The sequence below is a fragment of the Heteronotia binoei genome, unplaced genomic scaffold, assembly GCF_032191835.1.
Source record: "Heteronotia binoei isolate CCM8104 ecotype False Entrance Well unplaced genomic scaffold, APGP_CSIRO_Hbin_v1 ptg001309l, whole genome shotgun sequence".
Classification (NCBI taxonomy): domain Eukaryota; kingdom Metazoa; phylum Chordata; class Lepidosauria; order Squamata; family Gekkonidae; genus Heteronotia; species Heteronotia binoei.
This window is the reverse complement of record NW_026800234.1, coordinates 28049-40510: the sequence shown is the minus strand read 5'-3', so window position 1 is coordinate 40510 and position 12462 is coordinate 28049. Positions and strand designations below refer to the sequence as shown.

The 12462-nt window shown below is 47.1% G+C and overlaps 1 protein-coding gene across 3 annotated transcripts in view; it reads right to left on the bottom strand.

Annotated features, from left to right (window-relative positions):
• FCHSD2 (FCH and double SH3 domains 2) overlaps positions 1–12462 on the bottom strand; it is a 349063-nt gene that overhangs the window by 330121 nt on the left and 6480 nt on the right. For all 3 annotated transcript variants that reach the window (XM_060263895.1, XM_060263898.1, XM_060263896.1), the window contains exon 2: positions 2975–3072. In XM_060263895.1, the coding sequence (XP_060119878.1) occupies positions 2975–3072 (98 nt within the window). The remainder of the gene's footprint in view (positions 1–2974; positions 3073–12462) is intronic.

Below are 12462 nucleotides of genomic sequence, written 5' to 3'. Positions count from 1 at the left end.
ACTAACTTCTAGGCCGAATAGCTTGGCAGCCTCTGCAAAGCAGGACGTCATATGCTGCAGAGCTGATACCGAGTGGGAGACGAGTGCAGCATCATCAGCAAACAGTAGCTCTCGGATAAGTTTTTCCATTGTCTTGGAGTGAGCCTTTAGTCGCCTCAGGTTGAACAGGCTGCCATCGGTGCGATAGCAGATGTAGACACTATCGTCATCATCTAGATCTACTGCAGCTCTTTGAAGCATCATGCTAAAGAAGATCGTAAAGAGAGTTGGCGCGAGAACGCAGCCTTGCTTTACACCTGTGCCTATTGGGAAGGGCTCCGAGAGGTCGTTGCAGTGTCTGACTTGGCCTCGCTGGTCTTCATGTAGCTGGATGATCATGCTGAGGAACCTTGGGGAAATCCTAAACGTTCCAAGTTTTGCCACAGGCCTTTCCTGCTAACGGTATCGAAAGCTTTGGTAAATACTAAATACAGCTCCTACAAGAGCTATGAAACTAAAGGGGAAATCCTGTGCCACCCTCTTTAATTCCACTCCTCCTTCCAGTGGATCCCTCAGCTCTTGTACTTTCTTTCCCTGTTCTAGGTCTCCAGGTGACGTCTGTGGTGGAGAAGAACTTGCAAGCCTGCCTATTTCCCCCTCCTTCCCTGCTTGAGCCAACTTCAAAGGACTGCTAGGAAGCAAGACTTCTCACCTTCTTGTAAGTTTGTTTTTGCAGATTAAAACTGGGATTCTTGGTGGCATACTGTATCAATAGCTCTGCCAACTTTTCAGTACCTCGCACACCGAAGACCAGATCCTGAACTTGCCTAGTACTAGATACAGATATCATAAAAACACACCTTATCTATGGAGGAAGGGGGGAACCACACATACCAGCCTGACAATCATTAACTAGATTGTACTGTACAGTATTGACCCACCAATTCTACAGGAAAGATGCTGTAAATTTATGCAGTAGCTCACAACTAGTGCCAGTAGCTCATAACTTTAACAGTAGCTGACAAAATAGAATTTTTGCTCACAAGACTCTACAGCTTAGAGGGAACATTGCACTTAACTAAGATAGCTTTTACCACATAAGGGCAGAACAGGCAGGGTTTCTTAAAAAGAGAGCCAGTTTGGTGTAGTGGTTAAGTGCGTGGACTCTTATCTGGGAGAACCGGGTTTGATTCCCCACTCCTCCACTTGCACCTGCTGGAATGGCCTTGGGGTTAGCCATAGCTCTGCAGAGGTTGTCCTTGAAAGGGCAGCTGCTGTGAGACCCCTCTCAGCCCCACCCACCTCATAGGGTGTCTGTTGTGGGGGGGGAGAAGATATAGGAGATTGTAAGCCGCTCTGAGTCTCTGATTGAGAGAGAAGGGTGGGGTATAAATCTGCAATTCTTCTTCTTCTTCTAAAAAGACCATAGATTTGCACCCCGCCCTTCTCTCTAAATCAGACTCTCAGAGCCGCTCACAGTCTCCTTTATCTTCTTCCCCCACAACAGAAACCCTGTGAGGTAGGTGGGGCTGAGAGAGCTTTCCCAGAAGCTGTCCGTTCAAGGACAACTCCTTCAATAGCTATGGCTAACCCAAGGCCATTCCAGCAGGTGCAAGTGGAGGAGTGGGGAATCAAAACCGGTTCTCCCAGATAAGAGAACTCTGGCTGACCCAAGGCCATTCCAGCAGCTGTAAGTGGAGGAGTGGGGAATCAAACCTGGTTCTCCCAGATAAGAGAGCTATGGCTAACCCAAGGCCATTCCAGCAGCTGTAAGTGGAGGAGTGGGGAATCAACCCCTGTTCTCCCAGATAAGAGAGCTCTGGCTGACCCAAGGCCCTTCCAGCAGCTGTAAGTGGAAGAGTGCGGAATCAAACCCTGTTCTCCCAGATAAGAGAGCTCTGGCTGACCAAGGCCCTTCCAACAGCTGCAAGTGGAGGAGTGGGGAATCAACCCCTGTTCTCCCAGATAAGAGAGCTCTGGCTGACCAAGGCCCTTCCAACAGCTGCAAGTGGAGGAGTGGGGAATCAAACCCGGTTCTCCCAGATAAGAGAGCTCTGGCTGACCCAAGGCCATTCCAGCAGCTGTAAGTGGAGGACTGGGGAATCAAACCCGGTTCTCCCAGATAAAGAGTCTGCGCACTTAACCGCTACACCAAGCTGGCTCTCAACTGCCTTTACTGACAGTGATGTATTAACATCAACACTTTATTACGCCTCCCACATGCTAATCTCTCATGAACTTTCATCTCTGACCCGACACTTTCTACGTATTGATATGTAAGGCTAGATAATCACACAGAATTTTCAATTAACAGGGGAAAAAAATTAAATAAAAATAGCACAAGGAGCTGAAGGGCAACAACAGGTCATCGATAACATTTAAATATCTCACAAACGCTCATCCTAGAAATCAATAGCCTCTAAACAGGGCTGTCGATGGCAGCGCCACATGCCTCTCAGGCACGCATTAGTCCCCATAGATACTCCAACCGTAAATGGATAAACGCTAGAGACAAGAAATGACAGCATCTGAACCAGATAATACTATGGCATGTGGGAAACGGGCGTTCTGTATTGATCTCAATGCCGAGAGGATTTTCTGACAGGTTTTTTTTTTAAAATATATAAATGCAGATCTATGTTTGCTGACTTCAAAATATATATTTTTAATGTCACACAGGAGATCTACCATTTCCACTCACATTTAAGGGGCAGCCGGCAAACACTAAACACCCAGCTGTATACGTGCATATATGGAATTCACAACACAAATTTGTCACCCTCCCCCCCCCGTTGCCACGCCCCTTCAAAGGGGAGAAGTATGCGTTGCGTTAGTTCCAGTTCTATTTTCCCAGCTGCAGCCGATGCGTTAAGACTCAAAGAGCAGGAAATCCAAGAGGAAATTCCATCGTCAGTTCCCGAAGTTTTGCAACCCCAAACGCTCTTCCAAAAAGGAGCTCTTACAGGAATCGGGGAGCGTGGGCTGTGCAGCTTACCTCATATCTTCAAGTAAGTCACATTCTGCCTGGTGTTTGCCTTGGAGTTTTGTCATCTGCTCCGTCTGAATGAGTTTCAGCTCTTGAGTAATTTTCACCTGGTGGAGAGAGGAAAAAAGGGTATGTCAAAAGCTGTAATTTTATCTACTTAAACTATGTCACGCTGAAGAGGTATTTTATACCCACCCATGAGCATCAACTTCCTGAAGAATGCAATGGATTTTTTTTTTTTTAAACTCATTTGTTATGAGGGTCGGATAAGACATAGATGAGACCTTGTTGGGCTGGGACGTGTGTGTACCTATTTAAGATTAGGTAGCTGAGCTATAAACTTTACAAAAGACACAAACAAACACAATTAAGCCTTCTTTTTCAAAAACTTAAAATAAAACATGCTTAAAACATTAGCACTCGTTGGTCCTAAAGGCGCTTTCTTTGTACCTCTCCTAGGTGATCCAGGAAACTGGCAAAGGAATCTCTGGCTATTTCCTTCCTTCTCCAGGGCACCAGGAGAGGGAGGAGCCTCAGCCAGCAGAAGAAAGAACATAAGAACATAAGAGAAGCCATGTTGGATCAGGCCAACGGCCCATCAAGTCCAACACTCTGTGTCACACAGTGGCAAAAAATGTTATATACACACATACACTGTGGCTAATAGCCACTGATAGACCTCTGCTCCATATTTTTATCTAAACCCCTCTTGAAGGTGGCTATACTTGTGGCCGCCACCACCTCCTGTGGCAGTGAATTCCACATGTTAATCACCCTTTGGGTGAAGAAGTACTTCCTTTTATCCGTTTTAACCTGTCTGCTCAGCAATTTCATCGAATGCCCACGAGTTCTTGTATTGTGAGAAAGGGAGAAAAGTACTTCTTTCTCTACTTTCTCCATTTCTCTACTTTCTCCAAGAGCGGCTTGGCTCAGTAGCTCTGCTGTGCAATCAAGAGAGCCTGGCAAAGCAAGCTGTGATGCAGAAGGAAGCAAGAGAGAGGGAGAAGGAAGCCGATGACAGCCAATTGCTCCGGGGCCTGATAGGAGCCCTCTGGGGGGGGCCTGATTCGGCCCCTGGGCCGCATGTTTGACACCCCTCATCTAAACATTGCCGTTTTTCTGGTAGAGAAGTGCTGTCAAATCACAACTGATTCATGGCGACCCTCCGTGGGGTTTTCGAGACACGAGACAAGCAGAGGAGGCTTGCCACAGCAGCCCTAGGCTTCCTTGGTGGTCTTCTCATCCAAGTCCTGATTGACCGCTGCTTAGCTTCCAAGATCTGACAAGGTTGAGCTATACCCTGCGCCATCCACAAGAGGACAGCCATCACCTCCCTCTGAATAGCCATCACCTCCCTCTGGAATTCCTTGGTGACCTCTCATCCAAAAACTATCCATGGCCATCCTGCTTACCTTAAAAGTCAAAAAAGGATGTTCCTTCTTTTGTTTAGTGAAGGCTAGAGAAGAAGAATGCGCCCTCCAGATGCAACCAACTCAGGGTGACCCCAACCGGGGGTGGTTCACAGGGGCAGAATTCTAGCAGGAGCTCGTTCGCTTATTAGGCCACGCACCCCTGATGTAGCCAATCCTCAAAGAGCTCACAAGGCTCTGTTTTGTAAGCTCTCGGGGGATTGGCTACATCAGGGGTGTGTGGCCTGATATGCAAAAGAGCTCCTGTTAGAATTCCACCCCTGGTTGTTCAAGACAAGAGAGGAACAGAGATGGTTCTGCTGCCTGCCTCTGCGTAGCAACCCTGGGCTTCCTTGGTGGATCTCCCCTCCAAGTACTCCCCAGGGTCGATCCTGCTTAGTTTCTGAGCTCTGAGGAGACCAAGCTAGTCCGGCCCATTCAGGACAGAGCAGAACAACACAGGTGGCTTTACACAAACGTTTAGTGCTGAATCCTACAAATCACACTTTATTGCTTTATGGTTTCCAATTATAATTGATCTAACAATATGAAAGTACGCCCACAAAACTTATTTTACGTGCAATTAATGTATTTTTAGTGTTTTGCTTTTTCTTAACCTAGCTAATAATACCATATTTTTGTTGTTTAAGCTTAACAGAAGTTTATAGAATCCTAGCGTTGGAAGGGACCTCCAGGGCCATCTAATCCAACCCCCTGCACAACGCAGGAAACTCACAAATGCCTCCCCCTAAATTCACAGGATCCTCATTGCTGTCAGATGGCCATCTAGCTTCTGTTGAAAAACCTCCAAGGAAGGAGAATCCACCACCTCCTGAGTTGGAAGGGACCTCCAGGGCCATCTAATCCAACCCCCTGCACAACGCAGGAAACTCACAAATGCCTCCCCCTAAATTCACAGGATCCTCATTGCTGTCTGATGGCCATCTAGCTTCTGTTGAAAAACCTCCAAGGAAGGAGAATCCACCACCTTCTGAGTTGGAAGGGACCTCCAGGGCCATCTAATCCAACCCCCTGCACAACGCAGGAAACTCACAAATGCCTCCCCCTAAATTCACAGGATCCTCATTGCTGTCAGATGGCCATCTAGCTTCTGTTGAAAAACCTCCAAGGAAGGAGAGTCCACCACCTCCTGAGTGGAAGGGACCTCCAGGGCCATCTAATCCAACCCCCTGCACAACGCAGGAAACTCACAAATGCCTCCCCCTAAATTCACAGGATCCACATTGCTGTCAGATGGCCATCGAGCCTCTGTTTAAAAACCTCCCAAGGAAGGAGAGCCCACCGCCTCCCAAGGAAGCCTGTTCCACTAAGGAACCGCTCTAAGGGTCAGGAAGTTCTTCCTAATGTTGAGCCGGAAACTCTTTTGATTTAATTTCAGCACACTGGTTCTGGTCCCACCGTGTGAGGCCACAGAAAACAATTCCACCCCATCCTCTCTAGGACAGCCCTTCAAGGACTTGAAGACGGTAATATGATGTTGTTAACGGATAGGATTGCTGCTACTTGTACGTCATTAAAATGGTATCGTTTACTTCAGGGGTGGCCGACGGTAGCTCTCCAGATGTTTTTTTTGCCTACAACTCCCATCAGCCCCAGTCAGCACGGCTGATGGCTGGGGCTGATGGGAGTTGTAGGCAAAAAAAAAAACACATCTGGAGAGCTACCGTAGGCCACCCTGGTTTATTTCATTGATGCACATCAAATAATATCTAAAGAGATACAAACATTTAACAGAAAACACAGACGGCTTGCCATTGACTGCCTCTGGTTAACAGCCCTGCAACTCCTCAGCTGCGTCCCATCCAAGCACAGACCACGACTGACCCTTCTTATGAGATTCAGGCTAGCCTCGGTCATCTAGGTCAGGGCAAAAGGCCCAAAGAAGGGGTTTACTGTTGCCGGCCTGTATGTAGCAAGCCTGGACTTCCTTTGGGGTCTCCCGTCCAAGGACTACCCAAGGCTGGGCCCTGCTTCGTTCCCAAGACCTGACAAGATCGGGCCAGCCCAGGGGTACGTAAGCGACACGAAGTATACACGTCAGATGTTTGAGAGCCACAAGACATGAACATCAGGTGTTGGGAGAGAGGGAGGGAAGGAAGGAAAATAGATGGAGGGGAGAGGTAGAAAGAAAACAACTTTTTCTTGTTTCTCACACAACTTTTTCATGCAGGCCAACGCCATGCTGGGAATTATTAGGAAGGGAATTGAAAACAAATCAGCCAGTATCATAATGCCCCTGTATAAATCGATGGTGCTGTCTCATTTGGAGTACTGTGTGCAGTTCTGGTCGCCGCACCTCAAAAAGGATATTATAGCTTTAGAGAAGGTGCAGAGAAGGGCAACTAGAATGATTAAAGGGCTGGAGCACTTTCCCTATGAAGAAAGGTTGAAACGCTTGGGACTCTTTAGCTTGGAGAAACGTCGACTGCGGGGTGACATGATAGAGGTTTACAAGATAATGCATGGAATGGAGAAAGTAGAGAAAGAAGGACTTTTCTCCCTTTCTCACAATACAAGAACTCGTGGGCATTCGATGAAATTGCTGAGCAGACAGGTTAAAACGGATAAAAGGAAGTCCTTCTTCACCCAAAGGGTGATTAACATGTGGAATTCACTGCCACAGGAGGTGGTGGCGGCCACAAGCATAGCCACCTTCAAGAAGGGTTTAGATAAAAATATGGAGCACAGGTCCATCAGTGGCTATTAGCCACAGTGTATGTGTGTATATAAAATTTTTTGCCACTGTGTGACACGGAGTGTTGGACTTGATGGGCCGTTGGCCTGATCCAACATGGCTTCTCTTATGTAACTTTAACTTTGAAAGCATTCTCCAAGCTGCCAGCTGGCTTGGCTTGGAGAAGTGATTTAAAGAGAGTAATGCCTTCTCCAAGCTGGTTGATGGGGTGGTGGGGGCTTCGAGAGCCAAGTAATGTGTGTGAAACAGTCACACGTGGCTCCTGAGTACAGTTTGGCCAACGCTGGGCTAGCCTGAGCCGTCGAGGTCAGGGCACTGCAGCTCTGAAGACCACACAACACGCTAGCACACAAATCTCCAAAGACCTGCACACCGTGAGCTAGTCCCCCAGCACCCTGCAAGGCAGAATTCCCAGCAACACAGAGATCCCTTTCCAAAGATTTCCTACAAATGACAGAATACTCATGTGCGTCTTTAAGGCCTGCTTTCCAGCAGACACACCAAAGCTCGGCTTACGGAAATGTCTGAACTCCCTCACAAACGAGAGAGAGGGAGGGGATGTTCTGTCAGTCTGAACTTTGGAACGAACAGGAGCTCAAGTCTTATTGCTTCTTCTGCCCCTCCAAAGCACTGTGGCATAGCAAAGACTCTCTCCCAAATCCTTCAGCACACACAGAAATGGAGCAAGCAGGAAGAAGTGCTGTGGCCTGTTCCAAAGGTCAATGCCGCAGGAGATAATGCACAAACACACCTTCTCTCCCCAAACCCTCACACCTGCACAGCAGGTGTACGATTGGTAGCAAGCACAGTTTTATTAGTTAGCCACAAGGCCAATCCAAACCATGCAGACATCTTATTTTGACATTTCTTCTATTCTGTAGGAAAAGTCCAGCAACACCTTAAAGATCAACAATACTTCCAAGGTATAAGAACATAAGAGAAGCCATGTTGGATCAGGTCAATGGCCAACCCAGTCCAACACTCTGTGTCACACTGTGGCCAAAAAAACCAAGTGCCATCAGGAGGTCCATCAGTGGGGCCAGGGCACTAGAAGCCCTCCCACTGTGGCCCCTCCCAAGCACCAAGAATACAGAGCATCACTTGCCCCAGACGGAGTTCCAACAATACAAGATAGATCGTTCCAACCATACACTATGGCTAATAGACACTGATGAACCTCTGCTCCATATAAGCTTTGAAGAGTCAAACTTCCTTTTTTTTTTTGTATAAACATTTTATTTTAAAAGATAACTTTCAACAACTGGTATCAATCAAAATAAATATCCCTCCCAGCAATCAACACAGAACAATAGTTACAGTCCACAGCCAGTTTCCTTATCACCACCCTTCCAGGAAGCCCCACCAAACAATGGGTACATTCACAAACCAATTGCCCTGTCATCACACCCCCTCCAGCCTAGAAATAGCAGCTCTCCAGCAGCCCTGGCCTCACTCAATGCACAGCAGCCAAGAAGGTCAGAGCGCCTGCTCCGGCTGCAACGCCACTGAGGATGTTCTCCGCAGCTGAGAACGAAACGTCTGGAAGAAAAACTTTCTCCAGTAGAACACGGCACTTGAGCCCGAAAGATTCTACAAACCCTAATAAAATAAATATTACAATAGCATGTGTGACCATCACAATAATTAAATAATATGAAATATGAAGAGTTATTACCATTAAAAGAATAAACAAAACAAAACAATACGGAAAGGAAACGAAGAAAATTTAATAGAGGTAAAATCTAGTCAAAGCTCCTTTTGAAAGAAACTGCTCTACTATTGCAGACTAACACAGTTACTCACCTGATTGCAGATAGATCCCAGTAGGCAGCCGTGTTGGTCTGAAGCAATAGAACAAAAGCAGTAGACAAGCGCGCCTTTAAGACCAACTAAGTTTTATTCAGAATGTAAGCTTTCGCACGCTCTTAAGCAGACTTCATCAGACAAAATGGGAATGGCAAGAAGCAGTTCTTCATATGTGGGCAGTGCTGAAAACATTCCCACGATTCCACAATGCCCACTTATATATTTTTTTAAAATTCGATTTATATTAAGAACTGCCACTTGCCATTGTTAGTTGTGTTAGTTACATTTTGTCTGATGACGTCTGCTTAAGAGTGTACGAAAGCTTACATTCGGAATAAAACTTACTTGGTCTTAAATACGCACTTGTCTGCTGCTTTGTTCACCTGACTGTAGTTTGCAAAATCCCTTGCAAATGTAATAGTAAACTTTATGGTCTGAACATGACAAAATGGCTGGTCATTTAGATTACTTGGACTGCTCTATATCAGTGTAATGCCCTCCTTCCCCCCTCCCCCCCCCCGCCAAAAAAAATACCCGCAAATTCATTCTAAACAGAATCTCAAGAAAACAGCCAAATTTGACTGCTAATGTCATTCAGCATCTGAAATCACTCCATAGGGGAGAGACGGTGGCTCAGTGGTAGAGCATCCGTTTGGTAAGCAGAAGGTCCCAGGTTCAATCCCCGGCAACTCTAACTCAAAAGGGTCCAGCCAAATAGGTGTGAAAAACCTCAGCTTGAGACCCTGGAGAGCCATGAATGGGGCTGTGGCTCAGTGGTAGAGTATCTGCTTGGGAAGCAGAAGGTCCCAGGTTCAATCCCTGGCATCTCCAACTAAAAAGGGTCCAGGAAAGTAGGCATGAAAAACCTCAGCTTGAGACCCTGGAGAGCCATGAATGGGGCTGTGGCTCAGTGGTAGAGCATCTGCTCGGGAAGCAGAAGGTCCCAGGTTCAATCCCCGGCATCTCCAACTAAAAAGGGTCCAGGCAAGTAGGCATGAAAAACCTCATCTTGAGACCCTGGAGAGCCATGAATGGGGCTGTGGCTCAGTGGTAGAGCATCTGCTCGGGAAGCAGAAGGTCCCAGGTTCAATCCCCGGCATCTCCAACTAAAAAGGGTCCAGGCAAGTAGGCACGAAAAACCTCATCTTGAGACCCTGGAGAGCCATGAATGGGGCTGTGGCTCAGTGGTAGAGCATCTGCTTGGGAAGCAGAAGGTCCCAGGTCCAATCCCCGGCATCTCCAACTAAAAAGGGTCCAGGCAAGTAGGCATGAAAAACCTCATCTTGAGACCCTGGAGAGCCATGAATGGGGCTGTGGCTCAGTGGTAGAGCATCTGCTTGGGAAGCAGAAGGTCCCAGGTCCAATCCCCGGCATCTCCAACTAAAAAGGGTCCAGGCAAGTAGGCATGAAAAACCTCAGCTTGAGACCCTGGAGAGCCATGAATGGGGCTGTGGCTCAGTGGTAGAGCATCTGCTTGGGAAGCAGAAGGTCCCAGGTCCAATCCCCGGCATCTCCAACTAAAAAGGGTCCAGGCAAGTAGGCATGAAAAACCTCAGCTTGAGACCCTGGAAAGCCATGAATGGGGCTGTGGCTCAGTGGTAGAGCATCTGCTCGGGAAGCAGAAGGTCCCAGGTTCAATCCCCGGCAACTCCAACTAAAAAGGGTCCAGGCAAATAGGTGTGAAAAACCTCAGCTGGAGACCCTGGAGAGCCGCTGCCAGTCTGAGTGGACAATACTGACTTTGCTGGACCGAGGGTCTGATTCAGTAGAAGGCAGCTTCGTACGTTCACTCTCCAAGATATAAAGACAGATGGACTCACATTCTAGCTGTATCTGAAGGAGTGAGCAGAGACTCAGGGAAGCTCGCACCCTGCCATAAATGGTTAGTCTTGAAGGTGCTACTAGACTCTTGTTCTTGACCACTGCTACAGACAGACAGGCTATTCATCCATCCTGATCGGCCTCCATGGAAATAGATCCAGGCGGGCAGCCGTCTTGGGCTGAAGCAGAACAAAGTTTGAGTGCCACGATCCCTTTAAGACCAATAAAGTTGGCCGCACCTTGAATATATTGAATAAAACTTTGTTGGACTTAAAGGGGCCACCGGACTCAAAGAGTGTTCTGCCTGTATGGAAGGCTCAGTGGTCTTCTTCAGCCACACAGAACGGAACTTCATCCACCCTGTGATATAAGGACACATGGACTCACATTCTAGTTGTACCTGAGGAAGTGAACAGTGATTCATGAAAGAAGAAGACTGCAGATTTATACCCCACCCTTCTCTCTAAATCAGAGTGGCTTACAATCTCCTATATCTTCTTCCCCCACAACAGACACCCTGTGAGGTGGGTGGGGCTGAGAGGGCTCTCACAGCAGCTGCCCTTTCAAGGACACCTCTGCGAGAGTGAAGGCTGACCCAAGGCCACTCCAGCAGGTGCAAGTGGAGGAGTGGGGAATCAAACCCGGTTCTCCCAGATAAGATTCCGCACACTTAACCACTACACTAAACTGGCTCTCCCAGCTGATCCCCTGCCACAAATTTTGTCTTGAAGGTGCAACTGGACTCTTGCTCTTTTCTACAGTCAAGTGCTAAGGTGCACAAGTTTTGAACACTGCTGGGTTGTCGCTACATCATCACGTCATACTGTGTCATGTGAAGCTGGCCAGGCAAAAGAAACAGAAGACAGAAGAACTAGTTCATCCAGGATTCAGAAACCTGGTCCAATAAATTGTTCAAAACTATTTTCTGCAATGCAGCCCATGTGAACTACCAAAGTTCTCTCTGCATCTATTTCCAGCCGAAAATTGTTCTATCAAACTCTCACCTACACACCTCCAAACTACCTAAATTTAAAAAAACCTGAAACCTAAGAGCTCCATCCCGCTGTTAAAATAATCAACACGTTCTCTTCCTTCCAAACTTCCAGCGATAAACTTCCATGCAACAAAAGACATTTGCGCCCACGTTTCAAGAGCAAATACCAAAGAAGGGAGAGAAAAAAATCCAAATGCTCCGTTACTCATGTTTAACAGCGCAATTGGTGCAACCGGGAAAAAAAATGACACTGTTTAATCAATCCAGCAAAATATACCGGCATTTAGAGATAATCATCTTCTAGGTCGATAGCCCACCAAATGACAAACGCTCGTTCTTAACAGTTCCGCCATTTAAGTCTCATTTTCTGAATACAGTAATCAAACGTGTCTTTGTGCTTGAATGCTATACTGCAATCGAGATCAAATTCGTCAAGTGGTACGGCAGGAGGTGAGGTGACTTGTTACTACAAAGACCCCAAAAACAATAAGGCCGAAGGGCACAGGCAGGTAAAAGGGAAGAGTCTGCCCATGTGATGGAAGGCACCTCGAAACGGTTGCCCATGTCTTACTTCACTGTGGTTTTTATGGGGAAGTCCGGGACTGTATAATCAAACCTATTCTGCCTCATCTTCTTGGATTACCGGAGGCGAAGTTAGTTTTCTTTCTACTATCTGACCGATGTTCTCATATCACAAGCCTAGTTGCAAAGTACCTTTCGACTGCTCCAACAACCAGGGAGCAAAAGACTA